The 17135-nt window shown below is 35.5% G+C and overlaps 2 protein-coding genes across 2 annotated transcripts in view; both read right to left on the reverse strand.

The window, feature by feature from the left end:
• Positions 1-3013, reverse strand: part of LOTGIDRAFT_62520 (hypothetical protein) — a gene marked incomplete at both ends in the record, with an annotated part of 21656 nt that extends 18643 nt beyond the window's left edge. The window contains 2 exons of the mRNA XM_009050053.1: positions 153-287; positions 2932-3013. Coding sequence (XP_009048301.1) covers positions 153-287; positions 2932-3013 — 217 coding nt within the window. The remainder of the gene's footprint in view (positions 1-152; positions 288-2931) is intronic.
• Positions 3014-4541: 1528 nt separating this feature from the next.
• Positions 4542-4964, reverse strand: LOTGIDRAFT_140079 (hypothetical protein; the record flags this gene model as incomplete). Its single annotated transcript, XM_009050054.1, has 1 exon — positions 4542-4964. A coding segment is annotated over one exon (423 nt), but the record flags the coding sequence as incomplete, so codon positions are not given.
• Positions 4965-17135: the final 12171 nt, after the last annotated feature.

Below are 17135 nucleotides of genomic sequence, written 5' to 3' on the forward strand. Positions count from 1 at the left end.
AGTTCTCCGGCAATATTCTGACTGTCATATACAACTAATTACTGATATCTAACTGTAAAAGCTCTAATTTATGTCTAAAACACCTAATAACAATTGGAATAATGCAAACGTATGCTATCAGTGTCCTGATTCAAGACAACCACTTTCACAACCCCTTGAAGGTTTCTTACCACAACCCTGTTCATCTGATTGATCCAAACAATCTGGTATTAAATCACATCTTCTATCTATTGATATACACTGTCCTGAATGACATCTCCATGTGTTATTATTACAATTAGAATAAACTGAAATACAGAGTTGATATCTAATCATCCCATTGATTAATAGTTGTCTCCCTTTAATACACGAAATTATAATTTGGATCCTTTTTAATAAAATCTAACAGAAAAATACCTTTATGAAATTAACATCACCAATTCAATAGATTCACCATTGTATGAAATTTGATAATTCTTAATCAATAAACAAAGTACTAACTATCTGAACCCGAAACCCAAAACAGCATACTGGCGAAACATTGGTAGCAGCTTATTAACATGGGTTAGTAAATAAAAAAAAATAGTAATAAAATGTGGTATCAGGTGTCTAGTAGAAAATGTCGATTCTTGTATGATATTTTGCTTGTTCTGTTGGTATTGATAAATTAAACCGTTGCTTACCACAGGAAATCTCGTCAGACGAATCTGAACAATGCGGAGTAAAATCACAGTAAAACAACATGTTGATACATTGTTTATTGTTACAAGTAAACATCGAGTCGGGACAGCGAGGGTCTGGAAATAAACAAAACAGATAAACATCGAGTCATGGCAGCGAGGGTCTGGAAATAAACAAAACAGATAAACATCAAGTCATGGCAGCGAGGGTCTGGAAATAAACAAAACAGATAAACATCAAGTCATGACAGCGAGGGTCTGGAAATAAACAAAACAGATAACATCGAGTCGAGACAGCGAGGGTCTGGAAATAAACAAAACAGATAAACATCAAGTCATGACAGCGAGGGTCTGGAAATAAACAAAACAGGTAAACATCGAGTCGGGACAACGAGGGTCTGGAAATAAACAAAACAGGTAAACATTAAGTCATGACAGCGAGGGTCTGGAAATAAACAAAACAGGTAAACATCGAGTCGGGACAGCGAGGGTCTGGAAATAAACAAAACAGGTAAACATCAAGTCGGGACAGCGAGGGTCTGGAAGTAAACAAAACAGATAAACATCAAGTCGGGACAGCGAGGGTCTGGAAATAAACAAAACAGATAAACATCAAGTCGGGACAGCGAGGGTCTGGAAATAAACAAAACAGGTAAACATCAAGTCATGACAGCGAGGGTCTGGAAATAAACAAAACAGGTAAACATCAAGTCGGGACAGCGAGGGTCTGGAAATAAACAAAAGCAGGTAAACATCGAGTCGGGACAGCGAGGGTCTGGAAATAAACAAAACAGATAAACATCAAGTCGGGACAGTGGAGGTCTGGAAATAAACAAAACAGGTAAACATCGAGTCGGGATAGCGAGGGTCTGGAAATAAACAAAACAGGTAAACATCAAGTCGGGACAGCGAGGGTCTGGAAATAAACAAAACAAGTAATCATCAAGTCGGGACAGCGAGGGTCTGGAAATAAACAAAACAGGTAAAAATCAAGTCGGGACAGCGAGGGTCTGGAAATAAACAAAACAGGTAAACATCAAGTCGGGACAGCGAGGGTCTGGAAATAAACAAAACAGGTTAACATCGAGTCGGGACAGCGAGGGTCTGGAAATAAACAAAACAGGTTAACATCGAGTCGGGACAGCGAGGGTCTGGATATAAACAAAACAGATAAACATCGAGTCATGGCAGCGAAGGCCTGGAAATAAACAAAACAGATAAACATCGAGTCATGACAGCGAGGGTCTGGAAATAAACAAAACAGGTAAACATCGAATCGAGACAGCGAGGGTCTGGAAATAAACAAAACAGATAAACATCGAGTCATGGCAGCGAAGGCCTGGAAATAAACAAAACAGATAAACATCGAGTCATGACAGCGAGGGTCTGGAAATAAACAAAACAGATAAACATCAAGTCGGGACAGCGAGGGTCTGGAAATAAACAAAACAGGTAAACATCGAGTCGAGACAGCGAGGGTCTGGAAATAAACAAAACAGATAAACATCAAGTCATGACAGCGAGGGTCTGGAAATAAACAAAACAGGTAAACATCGAGTCGGGACAGCGAGGGTCTGGAAATAAACAAAACAGGTAAACATCAAGTCATGACAGCGAGGGTCTGGAAATAAACAAAACAGGTAAACATCGAGTCGGGACAGCGAGGGTCTGGAAATAAACAAAACAGGTAAACATCAAGTCGGGACAGCGAGGGTCTGGAAATAAACAAAACAGATAAACATCAAGTCGGGACAGCGAGGGTCTGGAAATAAACAAAACAGATAAACATCAAGTCGGGACAGCGAGGGTCTGGAAATAAACAAAACAGGTAAACATCAAGTCATGACAGCGAGGGTCTGGAAATAAACAAAACAGGTAAACATCAAGTCGGGACAGCGAGGGTCTGGAAATAAAAAAAGGTAAACATCGAGTCGAGACAGCGAGGGTCTGGAAATAAAGAAAATGGTTTGTTGAATTTCATATACGGCATTCTAATTCTGTTCGATTCTGTAATGTAGATAAGAATAATTGATTTAAAACTTGACAAGAGTCCCACAAATGTCATCCATCTAACTTTCTCCAAGGAAACGCAAAAGAAATTCATTTATTGTAACAAGGTTACAATGTAACTCTCAAAGTTTTAAAGTAGAAGTCTAAAAATGACATGCCAATTTAAACAAAAAATCCTGCACAATTCTTAAATAGGAGGAATACTGCTGTTACTTTGATTCTAGCCTAACAGACATTTAAAGATTGGTAAATATATGCCTACCACAGTCTTGTTCATCTGAACCGTCCTGACAATCCTCTGTACCATCACATACATACACTGTAGAAATATAGTGTCCACCTGTTGTACACTGGTGATAAAACCTGGACGGTGGAGGTACCTCACTTGTTATACTCAACGGATCTACAATTAAAATCAAATTCAATCAAAACATATCAGATTCTTACGTCAGTGACGTTTCAAGGGGTGTGAGTGTGGGGGTGGGTTGGTGCTGGCCCGGTGTTTTCATCCTGAATATTTCATTCCTATGTTGATGACGTCCATACGTCTCCTGTCCTGAGGATATAGTACGGGATTTACAGCTGAAATATGTGCTACAAGGGAGATAACTGTAATTAACACAATTAACAATTGAAGACACTGTCATAATCACTGATTTACTTTTCATTAATATTTCCCCGAACCAAAACGGATGTGGATTTACAACAGATTCAATAGCCACTGTAGCCTCGGTCAATTACTAAGATTCGCAGCTCGGCATAGATTTATAGGTACTTGATGTACCTGATATACAGACCTCTCTCTTCTTCTGATCCAGGTTGTTCACAGATATATTGATACAGCTTATTATAAGAACAGGCTACGTCATGCCACGAATCTAACGATCTTATACTGGAGATTATTAACATAGTACATAATTCCTGGTTAAACCCATCTGGTTGTCTCCTACCGTCCTGTATATTTTCATACCATGCCGAGTAGGACAGGGGTGATCCATCATCCCATGTAAATCCACCAGATAGAGACTTCTGTAAACCTACAGATTGAATCACATTCCGTACATTACTGAGGTAAGACAACTCGAAACCAGATTGTTGTGTCAAGAAAATAATCCAACAGTGCTTAAATGTAGAACTGAAAATGTGCGATGTACTTGACAGACTTGGATGTCTTGCTTTGACATAATATAACAAGTGATTAATGACATTCCCTTTATTTCTGAAGACACCTAGCTTCAACTTTATTGTCATCTTAATTGATTTCATTGGTTACATGATTTATTCTCGCACTACCTTATTGATATTGTCATCTGGAATAATATTGTTTTCTTCTCGTGTTTGTTGCTGATAAGAATTTGGTATTTTGGTTCAGAAAGCCTGAGAGGAAAAAATTGTTTCTTACCAATATAAGCATTATGATCAGGAAAGGGTTTCTGTATCAACATCGTAGAATGAAGAAATTCCATCTCAATGACGTCATTAATACTAACAAGATGGCCGCCTTCCTGTTGACATAGCAACCGTGCTTCTGTCCACGTGATTGGTTGACCACTTCTGCCAAATTTATAACAGTTTTCACCAAAACGAAACCATGCTGGTGGACATCCTGAAATTTCAAACTTCATTTTAAGTAAGGTAAGCTTGAATACTTTTGATTTAAACATATTTTATTCACCAAATAGAATCAAAATGAATCAGACACAAGATTTTAGAACTCTATCCTACAAAACATTTTATACAATTATTAAGATTCAGAGCTAACAAAAATGCCAAGGATACAACATTATTGTCTGTATTATTGTATTATTTTCCACCGACTTTTGTAACTAATCTCTTGTCATAGATAGGTGATATAGAGTACTATGTGGTAAATTATTTTATTTCATTATTCCTACCTAAATCACCTATCACTGTGTTATTCTGCAACCTGATCGTCTTCAATTCATATCGCAACATAAAACCACTGGATGTTTCATCAAAATCAGAATAAAATTCCACTGCCATTTCATTCCAGTTTGTATTAATGTTGGAAATAGGTCGCCTATCTCTACAAAACTTTCCTAGAGAATGCCTTTCTTCAGTAAGACCCTCATCGTACAACCTCACAAAATCTCCATCACATTCGTCGGATCCCAGAACATCTAGCTGAAGAAACGAGGCTTCAACATACTGCCCGATTTGTCCCTTAATTGTCCAGGAACAATCTGATGAGACTGGATAGACGTCTGGATAGTTGAGACTAGAGATATAGCCACAGTTTGAAGAGCAGGTAACTCCTTTAGAACAACTCGCCTTGCCCACACCACAGCCTGGACAATCTTAATTAATAAAAATAGTAAATTGACTATTGTAATAAGGGAGGTAACTTATCTGAGAGTTATCTCCCTCTCAGTCGGAGATCTAAAAGGGAAGTAACTAAGTGTAATTTTAGAAAGTAAGCAAGGCTACTCTCGCTGATCTTAATTTATTTGATACTTGTTTATTGCATATTATTCAAGTATCTATATAACTTGTTAGAATTATACTTCCTCATTTCCACTGATGATGACAATGTAAATTGTTTAAAAGTTGTGTACAATCAAACTAAGGAGTAGTAGACTATGTTATTCTGTCCTGTTAATTAATGTGATCTCAACCTCTAAATGTCGTTTATGGATCAATGACTTATAATAGAAGAATAGAATAGAACACTTCTCTACTAGCTTCCTTCAAATCATTTAACTGAGTTACTTCTCCTGAAGAAATAATAAAGGGAGGCTACTCTCGCTGATCTGAGCGTCCTGGAAACTTACCTTCTTAATTCAGATCAGCAAGAGTAACCCCCATCCCCCCCTGCGCAGTCCGTTCAGGAGAACTGATTTACTCTGATGTAGAAATATGGACGGTGACTATCCTGAATCTAGTAACAATCGACAGAAGGGTTTTTTGATAGATTGACAGGGTTGCAATTTAATTTGAACTGGGTACTAAAAAGACAATCCCGTTAATCACAATCTCGTCAAAAGTATGGCGAAATCCAGAGTAACAGTTGTATAGTAGTGGTTTCCTCCACAGAGAAGTACCATCAGGTGTTTCGAAAACAGTAAGCATGGTCTGCTTAGCGCGCGACAACCGCCACTAATATAAGTCAACATCTAGACCGAAACAGCTGCCCTTACTCCAGCTGACAACTGTCAAAATACCCATCAGAGGCTGGAATATAGGAAGACAACCGCCACTAATATATAGCTCATGAGATAGATCAATTTATGTCTGATCAAACAAATCAGCCAAAATGCAAGAAACAGATTTGTAATATTTGTCCATCTCATGATTTATGACAGAATTGATAATCATATAATCTTCATTAAAGTAAAACTAATATTTTACTCACCAGATGCGGTGATATCAACAACGAACCCTCTAGCCTTGGTTTCACTCACTCTGTAGCATGATACCAAGTTGATTTCAATTGTGTTTGATGTCGAGATGAGCCGGGATCTTGGGTTAATCCGATTATGCCCTCCATCAAGTTTAAATATTTCAGGATAAACAAGACCTCTGTCGTATATCACGAACTCATCTGTACACTTGGCCATGTTTGGTTTGTATAACCCGATCTGGAAATACATCTACAATGGACTAAATGATGGCAATTTTTGGTCGCAACGAGGTCTATCTGCTGCACGATAGATATATGCGATAGCTTTGGATGTGTTGAAGAAACGAAGAAAATTACAGTCGTGTTGCAGAGATAATGTTGTGGATATTTTAAACCGTTTCCTTTCGTCTTCGACTTCGCACGATTCATAACAATGAATGTGTTTGTGTACCTGTGGTGATTTCTCTGGATATTTTGGATCTTCAAGATAACAATCGATAGAGTCTTTCAGGTGGTAGTATAAGTAAAACAAAGCAGGTAGCTGTATAGTCCGAAACATCTGCCTCTATTCCAGCCTCTAGTTTAGTTATTTTGAAAGTTGTCGGCTGGAGTAGAACTATCTGTCAGAGGCAGACCTTTCGGTCTAGTACCTGTGGTGATTTTTCTGGTTCAGCAAGGCTAACATCTACTAGGTCGACCTGGACATATTGACCAGGTGGTAGAATGATTGACCAGGTACAGTTGATAAACTCGCCATAATACAGCGGATAACCAGGGGAGGATAATTCTCCTATTGTTCTTACTTCTCCACCACATTCTAGCATTGGGCTTATATCTGATAAATACAAATATAGCAAACTTTAATATTAAATAAACATGAGCTATGTGGACTCACTGAATGGGAGGTATATATATATATATAAAAAGAATTAGAGTTAAAAGTTAGCATCCAGATAGATATTGACAGTCGTGGTGGTTGTAGTCAATTGGAAGGTTAGGTAGTTGAAGGATGTTAGGCTGACAGTATTAAAGAAACAGTTTAGGTAAATAGGTTGCAGTTTAAGATAAATTATTCTGACAAACAGCACTAACGAGCGAAACTCTCGTCAGACTGTAGAGGAGTCTCAATCAAATTATTATTAAGTATTACTAGAACTAGAGAAAGTTTAGTAAAGTTTAAAGAATTACCTTTAAAACACATAGGCATTAAATAAACATTATCTAAAGATGTACCACGTAGATACCAGTGGAAGTTGTGGCGACTGTATTTATGACCAAGCTTTAAGGAACAGGTGCGATGTTTTGAATTGTAAGTAGCAGTACGACATGATAAATACCAAGATAAACAAGCTTCTTTACAACTCTCTTTACTCAAATCTGTCAGAGTTCTGTTTTCTCCAACCTTCTCCATGTAGAAATCGTGACCCGGAAGTTCCTGCCAGCCAATGAAACTACTGGAATTGCTGCAGCTTAAATCTAACTCCACTGAATTTGAAAATATGTAACATAAAAAACTGAACGCTTTGAGAATCTTGTCAAATATTCTGGATCCGTCTTGCATTGCTGTAATGATCCATATTAACAGGGACTAAGCATGTATCATTTACGAAAGGAAACTGAACGAAAGTTTGAATACATAGATTTAAAAAAAAATGGCTTCTCAAAAATCGTTGGTGTTAAGAAAGGGGGATGAGAATCGATTCTCTTAAGTCCTTGTCGTGAAACCAGAAAGGATCATAGATTCATAATAGCTCAAATAACAAATAGTTTATCTAAAATCTAAAATCTTACCGCGTTTGGGACAACCAAGTAATTCCCATTTCAGACAAGGTTTACCAGTGAACTGTGTTATCTGGACTCGGACATACCGAGCTGTTACTGGTCGGGGTAATAAAAACGTCTGTGGATAATCTGGTATGGTGGAATTATCTAAAGTGAATTGCTGAAATAAATAGAAAGTTAGTCAAATCACAGAAAAGAAACACTATATTTCATTAGGTTTACAAATATACTTTCCACCTGCTAGTCATTGGCAAAACCTCTTAGCATTGATCTGTCCCGGATTGTACCCATTCACAGCTGGGTCGACTGGATTTATGAGTTAAGATAGGTTATTCAGATCATCATACGCCGACCGAAATTTGAAACCACAAAAGCCATTTGTTCGACGTTATGTTGTAAAGACCCAACGCTCTAACTGGCAATTCTACATACATGACACTGCTTTAATGCTGTATGTCGTAGACTGTTAGAGATTGCAAGACTTTACCAATAGACAATATCTATGAACCTTGTTTTCATTATCACGATATACAGTCAGATTATCCATGAGAACGCCATACAGAAGAATAAAGGATACCGGTAGTATACCATCTGTGTTCTCGACCCAACCTTGTATGATAATACCATTCAGTAACATAGGAGCTATCAAATCAACCTGGAAGATGGAGAAAGATAGAAGTTGTAAACAGTGGCGGCGCCAGCCTCCCGAAACTGGGGGTAGAAATAGAGGGCAGACTGGGGAGACAACTGTCGAGACTGGAGGTTTTAGAAATATTGGACAAAGTTTGAAATTTGTGTTAATATAGCTCACTCATGCGATTAGACGACTAACGTCAAAGCAGCTTAACTATGAACCGGTCTTCCAGCACAATTTACTGTGTTTTCGTAAACTAGCCTTGATTTACTTCAGAAGTTATTGGGAAGGTCAGTGGTATCAGGTGTTCAAATAGAGACTGACCTGTATATAAGGTTCAGGATCATCTGAATTAGCACACCATCCAGTCTGTCTGTTTAATCTACTATGATAAGGGTAAATCTTCTCCTCACTGGTCGACGAGGAAGAAAACTGGAAATCCTGGACAATTCCTGAAGCTATTCCTAGAGGACGACCACATCCTGTATCTGGAGAATAAGCAAAGAACAGTTTTAAACAATATTGTTTTATTTCCTACTGCTCTGTACCTTATGGAGCTAATGAAATAGAGTGTTATATCCTACTATTCTGTATCTTACTGAGTTAATGAAATAGAGTTTATATCCTACTATACTGTATCTTATTGAGCTAATGAAATAGAGTGTTATATCCTACTATTCTGCATCTTACTGAGTTAATGAAATAGAGTGTTATATCCTACTATTCTGTATCTTATTGGACTTATGAAATGAAACAGAGTTTTATATCCTACTGTTCTGTATCTTATTGAACTAATGAAACGAAATAGAGTTTTATATCCTACTATTCCGTATCTTATTGGACTAATGAAACGAAATAGAGTTTTATATCCTTCTGTTGTATATCTTATTGGACTAATGAAACGAAATAAAGTTTTATATCCTACTGTTCTGTATCTTATTGGAGTAATGGAGTGTTATATCCTACTGTTCTGTATCTTATTGAACTAATGAAATGAATTAGAGTTTTATATCCTACTGTTCTGTATCTTATTGGACTAATGAAATGAAATAGAGTTTTATATCCTACTGTTCTATATCTTATTGGACTAATGGAGTGTTATATCCTACTGTTCTGTATCTTATTGGAGTAATGGAGTGTTATATCCTACTGTTCTGTATCTTATTGGAGTAATGGAGTGTTATATCCTACTGTTCTGTACCTTATTGGAGTAATGGAGTGTTATATCCTACTGTTCTGTATCTTATTGGAGTAATGGAGTGTTATATCCAACTGTTCTGTATCTTATTGGACTAATGAAATGAAATAGAGTTTTATATCCTTTTGTTCTGTATCTTATTGGAGTAATGAAGTGTTATATCCTACTGTTCCGTATCTTATTGGACTAATGGAGTGTTATATCCTACCGTTCTGTATCTTATTGGACTAATGAAATGAATTAGAGTTTTATATCCTACTGTTCTGTATCTTATTGGACTAATGGAGTGTTATATCCTACCGTTCCGTATCTTATTGGACTAATGAAATGAATTAGAGTTTTATATCCTACTGTTCTGTATCTTATTGGACTAATGAAATGAAATAGAGTTTTATATCCTACTGTTATATATCTTATTGGACTAATGGAGTGTTATATCCTACTGTTCTGTATCTTATTGGACTAATGAAATGAAATAGAGTTTTATATCCTACTGTTCTATATCTTATTGGACTAATGAAACAAAATAGAGTTTTATATCCTACTGTTTTGTATCTTATTGGACTAATGGAATGAAATGGAGTGTTATATCCTACTGTTCTGTATCTTATTGGACTAATGGAATGAAATGGAGTGCTATATCCTACTGTTCTGTACCTTATTGGACTAATGAAACGAAATAGAGTTTTATATCCTACTGTTCTGTACCTTATTGGACTAATGGAATGAAATGGAGTGTTATATCCTACAGTTCTGTATCTTATTGGACTAATGAAATGAAATGGAGTTATATATCCTACTGTTCTATATCTTATTGGACTAATGAAATGGAGTTTTATATCCTACTGTTTTTATATCTTATTGGACTAATGAAATGGAGTTATATATCATACTGTTCTGTACCTTATTGGACTAATGAAACGAAATAGAGTTTTATATCCTACGGTTCTGTATCTTATTGGACTAATGAAACGAAATAAAGTGTTATATCCTACTGTTCTGCATCTTATTGGACTAATGGAATGAAATGGAGTGTTAATCCTACTGTTCCGTACCTTATTGGACTAATGAAACGAAATAGAGTTTTATATCCTACTGTTTTGTATCTTATTGGACTAATGGAATGAAATGGAGTGTTATATCCTACTGTTCTGTACTTTATTGGACAAATGAAATGAAATGGAGTTTTAGAACGAAAGTAAAAGTAAAATATGAATCTTTCTTATTATTTATTTCATCACGTTATAGTGATAATACATAGTCTAACCCTTGGGACAAACATAGTCAGAATTTGTTTCTAATATACCAGTGCTAAAATAAGATAATAATATACATACCTCTAGCCCTTACTTCCACCTCGGCCAGTTCCAGCATATAGATAGCCATGTTACCAGACAGTACAAAAAACTTCACAAAGTTGACAATAGTAATATAGCGGGCCAGTGTTGGACGGTGGCATTGAAAGCGCATTTTGGCTACTTGTCTTAAGTTGATAGGACCCTTACATATAGTAGCACCGTTATTCAGAAAATCCCATTTATTACGACTGGCAAATACAACGATCTGTCTTAAATTGTATGGTAAGTAGGCTGGAATAGAAATAATAGGTTATATGTTAAATGATATTTGAAAGTGTGTGCCAGGAGGGGGGAGTGTGGTAGGGTGTTCAGTTACCCTCTTTGCTCTCTTTAAAACGGCCACTCATAAAAGGTAAGCAGGGAATTGAAATATATCTATAAAAATATTCAAGATGACACAATCAATGAGGTAGACATGAAATGAGTCCAATAGCAATCCAGGATCATTCAAGATTACGTAATAAATGAGAAAGACATGAAATGAGCCATCCTGGATCAATCTACAGGTGCTTTCTGTGTAATAAAGAAGATAATAATTCTGGAATTTGTAAACTCAGAAAATAAGGATTGTCTATTTAAATGTTCTTTGTTTGAAAACGTACAATAGAATCAAAATAAAGAAATGAATAGTTAATAAACCGTTTCATTGAAATAATGTTATTAAACAATAAAACTTACTGTATGCTTTTTGAATAAAAACTGAATGAACTCGATAAAAACTTTGAAGATCAATCTGTATCCAGGGTTCAAATCTCGGTCGACTCATAATCGCTGGTGGTTTACCTGTAAATACCACGGATTGATGATGGATCTCAACAGTGGAGGAATTGAAGGTCATGAAGAGGAATTATTGTCAGGGGGAAATGGGGAGGAATCTACAGCTACCAGTTCCTACCACGTATTTGATGGAATGCGGGTTCAGAACGGTTAATTATGTACTAAAATTGACGTCATTCATTTTTTTTTTCTGTCAATCAAAACATACCCAGACGAGAACCGGTGATTACACAACCGGCAATATTGTTAACAATCGTACTGTCCCGGGCTTTGATTGTCTGTTTTCGCTTGACAATTAGTAAAACTAAATAGGAAGTTCACCTATAAAACGTCTACTATTCCTAACAAAATGATAATATTTTTACCATAATTTCCATCTACAGCGAATACAGCATCGAAATCTTCCCTGGCTGGAGACGAATCGACCGGTCTGTTTCTGGCAACATTTGGTGGTTCATCAGTTGTATCTAAAATATAACAACTTTTTATATAACATTTTGTAACCTAATCGGACATTTTATAACACAATATAACAGTTTATAACCCAATGTAACATATTATAACCTAATGTATCATTTTATAACCTAATGGGACATTTTATAACCAAATATAACATTTTATAACCCAATGTTACATTTTATAACCCAATGTTACATTTTGAAACGCAATGTAACATTTTATAACCCAATATAACATTTTATAACTTACTATAACACTTCTAATCCCGATGTAACATGTTAATACCTAATGTAACATTGTGTAACCCAATGTAACATTTTATAACCCAATATAACATGTTATACCCAATGTAACATTTTACAACACAATTTATAAAATAATCTACGGAGCCTGTCTGCTATCACATTAATGTTTGTAACACGACGTTTGATTGTGACTGTGTAAAATTTAAAGTTTACTTACTACAATAAGGTACAGAACACGAAACGTATTTATTCTGTCTATACGCCATACATTTAGGTCTACTGAAAGTATGGTGATAAGTTCTACAGTGATTCTCTTCAAAATCGCCGACATAATCTGTATCAGTGGCAGCACTACTTTCTTTCCATGGTAAACACGGTTCTCCCCCTCTAGTTGTATTCACTGTCCCACGATAGGAGGCGCCTTTATCTTCAGCAAACTGGCATTCCCGTCTTTCTACAAAAAAAATTAATCAGATTATTCTCAATTTTATAAATAAATAAAATCAAATAAATAAACCAAATACTGACGATTCAAACTGCCAAAACAAAAACCTGAAACAACATACTGACAAAACATTGGTAGCCCCCTGGAAAATTTTGTAGTCCCTGCTGGGCCTCCTCAACTAATGTTTCCAAGGATCATGCTGTGGTTTGGTTCTGAAACGAAGAGCTCTAGGATCCTATTTGTTTATTGGTAAAGTAACTTTTATTTCTGTCCCGATAACTATTTCCTAAACTGATGTTGAAGCATAGGACATGTGTTCACCCAGTTCAAGCACTCCCTGCCCCAATGAGGATTTTGTGTCGGAAACATTGGTCAGTTTGAGATTTACTGAATCAAAAGAGAAAGTTCCACGCTCTGCTTACCAGTAGGAATATAGTGACAGAAACTGAGAAAGAAATACCATCTATCTTCCTCTATCTCCAGAGTGTTGCTGTAATTAGTTCTATCACGTGACAGTTGTAGAAACTGGAATGGTTCAGTGATTAGTTCCATTTCTCGTATTTCTGGACATTCATTGTCTATACCGGCCTGAAATTATGTGAAATAAACTGAAATGAAATGGAGTTTAGGTTTTATTTTCTGCTTCTGATTGGGGCAATGATCGGTTACAGGGGAGAGATTGAAAATTGAGAGTATATATATCAGAAATTTAATAAGTACTATATTATATACCACGCAAAACCATTTCAAAGGCATATTAGAAGCACATGTTATAGATAAATAAGACAATTTATGGATAGATACTTCTAGAATATTTATTACTTCAACGTTTCAATGTGGTTCTCTATCTATCCATAAAGTGTCTTATTTATTTGAAGTTATGTTAACAGATTGGTGATTAAAAATGCCAAAAAACTCATTTGCATAATATTAAATCGTGTCCTAAAGTTCTCGATGACATGAACTACATCTTATAATCTGCAGATCTACATCTGCTCTAATATGAAAAATTGATGCACCAGTAAAGTGTCACTTACTTTTATAAAATAAAACTGGTAATCAGTTGGCAACGACACAGTTTTTCTGTTACTGAGGGCATCGGCAGTTCTGATTGGTTCAGTATATGTAGGTAAAGTTGATATTTCTTCAGACGTTTGGTTCGAATATTCGAGAGTGCGGTTCAAATAGTCCGGTATATTGTTGGTTTGGTGAAAGCTGATGGAATATTTACAGCAGAGGTACAAGGTAAAGCTGTACTCATCCTCGCTATATTCTGGTAATGTTCCACCAGTTTGGTTTCCTTTGATTCTATAGTCTCTGAATGGAAGGCTCTTCTCCCGAAATTCTTTAAAAATATTACACGATATAAAAAGGGAAAGAATAATTATGAAATATGAATAAGAATATCCTTTAGTTATGCGTCAATAAGCTTCAGATTCATAAATTGAAATAAGAATAACAACACTGTTCTTTGGATATACGACACTTTATTTGCAGGTTTATTCATTCATTCGTTCGTCTATTTATTTGCCAAAGAAAAAGACTTTATGATATAAAAGGTGATCAACGGGTAAATTTCGTGTACGGGTTTCAGTCTACTATTGTATAAAATTAAACAAAGACATCTGCATATTTACCTTTTGGACAAGCATAACCTTTTGATTTGATAAGACAGAATTCTCCTGGAGGCCAATTCAGATCCTCATCATTATCATCATCATCATCATCATCAACGTCATTCACATCATCATCAAGACTAGCACAAATAGTGAATTGGAAAGTTGTTAAATGGTAAGGTCCGATAACGCGGAATGATTCTGGCCATCTGTGAAAACGCCATGTGGTGGTTATCCTCGTCAGATTTATAAACCCAGTAGTCCATCCACTCTCTTCTCGTTCTGGACATCCGTACATCGTCATCGGAACAGCATAATTACCCTGTGGCCAGTTACTGGGGCTTTTGGCTAAAAATAGACATCTACAATTATTGATATGCAAGACTATTTCAATACCTACTAGCTGTTTGTTCTTGGTGTGATATAAACAGTCCGATCTATTTACCTGTTGAAGAGTCTGGCCTATTTACCTGTTAAAGAGTCCGGTCTATTTACCTGTTAAAAAGTGCGGTCTATTTACCTGTCAAACAGTCCGATCTATTTACCTGTTAAACAGTCTGGTTTATTTACCTGTTCAACAGTCTGGTCTATTTACCTGTTAATCAGTCCGGTCTATTTACCTGTTAATCAGTCCGATTTATAAACCTGTTTAACAGTCTAGTTTATTTACCTGTTAAACAGTCCGGTCAACTTACCTGTTAAACAGTCCGATCTATTTACCTGTTAAACATTCCGGTCAACTTACCTGTTAAACAGTCCGATCTATTTACCTGTTAAACAGTCTGGTTTATTTACCTGTTAAACAGTCCGGTCCATTCACCTGTTAATCAGTCCGGTCTACTTACCTGTTAAACAGTCTAGTTTATTTACCTGTTAAACAGTCCGGTCTACTTACCTGTTAAACAGTCCGGTATATTTACCTGTTAAACAGTCCCATCTATTTACCTGTTGAACAGTCCGGTGGTCTGAAGGGATGCTGACATGTACAATTACAACTCTGTAGGTTCAAGCTACCATTATTATAACATACTGTTCCTAAACATTCTAAAATATAAAAAAAATCCACAAAAACATAGGCTACAAGCATTGAAAACGATTAAATGTACTTGGAATATAAGGTTAATAGTACAAAAATGACCTCAGCGATCATCTAGTAATAGTCCATTAAAAGAGTCATTGGCCTTTTGAATTGTAAATATATATACCACATAAACAATATTAGCCCTGTGGAAACAAAACCATGGTTAGATTCGTCTCGTTTCCATTGATTTCATTAGTTGTCTTTGACTAAAGTTGATAAACTGCGAAGTCAAATATTTACACGACTGTTCATCCATTAAACTAAGTCTGAATTATTGAGTAAATATAATTGTTTTATTATTTACTATAACCAATGTACTTCATCATTTCCTACCAGCCATCATCATACTCAATCTATTAAAACTGCATCATGTGCCATCATTATACTCAATCTATTAAAACTGCATCATGTACCATCATTATACTCAATCTATTAAAACTGCATCATGTGCTATCATTATACTCAATCTATTAAAACTGCATCATGTACCATCATTATACTCAATCTATTAAAACTGCATCATGTGCCATCATTATACTCAATCTATTAAAACTGCATCATGTGCTATCATTATACTCAATCTATTAAAACTGCATCATGTGCCATCATTATACTCAATCTATTAAAACTGCATCATGTGCTATTATTATACTCAATCTATTAAAACTGCATCATGTGCTATTATTATACTCAATCTATTAAAACTGCATCATGTGCCATCATTATACTCAATCTATTAAAACTGCATCATGTGTTATCATTATACTCAATCTATTAAAACTGCATCATGTGCTATCATTATACTCAATCTATTAAAACTGCATCATGTACTATTATTATACTCAATCTATTAAAACTGCATCATGTGCTATTATTATACTCAATCTATTAAAACTGCATCATGTGCCATCATTATACTCAATCTATTAAAACTGCATCATGTGTTATCATTATACTCAATCTATTAAAACTGCATCATGGCCATCATTATACTCAATCTATTAAAACTGCATCATGTACCATCATTATACTCAATCTATTAAAACTGCATCATGTACCATCATTATACTCAATCTATTAAAACTGCATCGTGTGCTATTATTATACTCAATCTATTAAAACTGCATCATGTGCTATCATTATACTCAATCTATTAAAACTGCATCATGTGCTATTATTATACTCAATCTATTAAAACTGCATCATGTGCTATCATTATACTCAATCTATTAAAACTGCATCATGTGCCATCATTATACTCAATCTATTAAAACTGCATCGTGTGCTATTATTATACTCAATCTATTAAAACTACATCATGTGCCATCATTATACTCAATCTATTAAAACTGCATCATGTGTTATCATTATACTCAATCTATTAAAACTGCATCATGTGCTATCATTATACTCAATCTATTAAAACTGCATCATGTGCTATTATTATACTCAATCTATTAAAACTGCATCATGTGCTATTATTATACTCAATCTTTAAAAGGGGATCCTC

Source organism: Lottia gigantea (genome assembly GCF_000327385.1).
Source record: "Lottia gigantea unplaced genomic scaffold LOTGIsca_143, whole genome shotgun sequence".
In the NCBI taxonomy this organism is placed as follows: domain Eukaryota; kingdom Metazoa; phylum Mollusca; class Gastropoda; family Lottiidae; genus Lottia; species Lottia gigantea.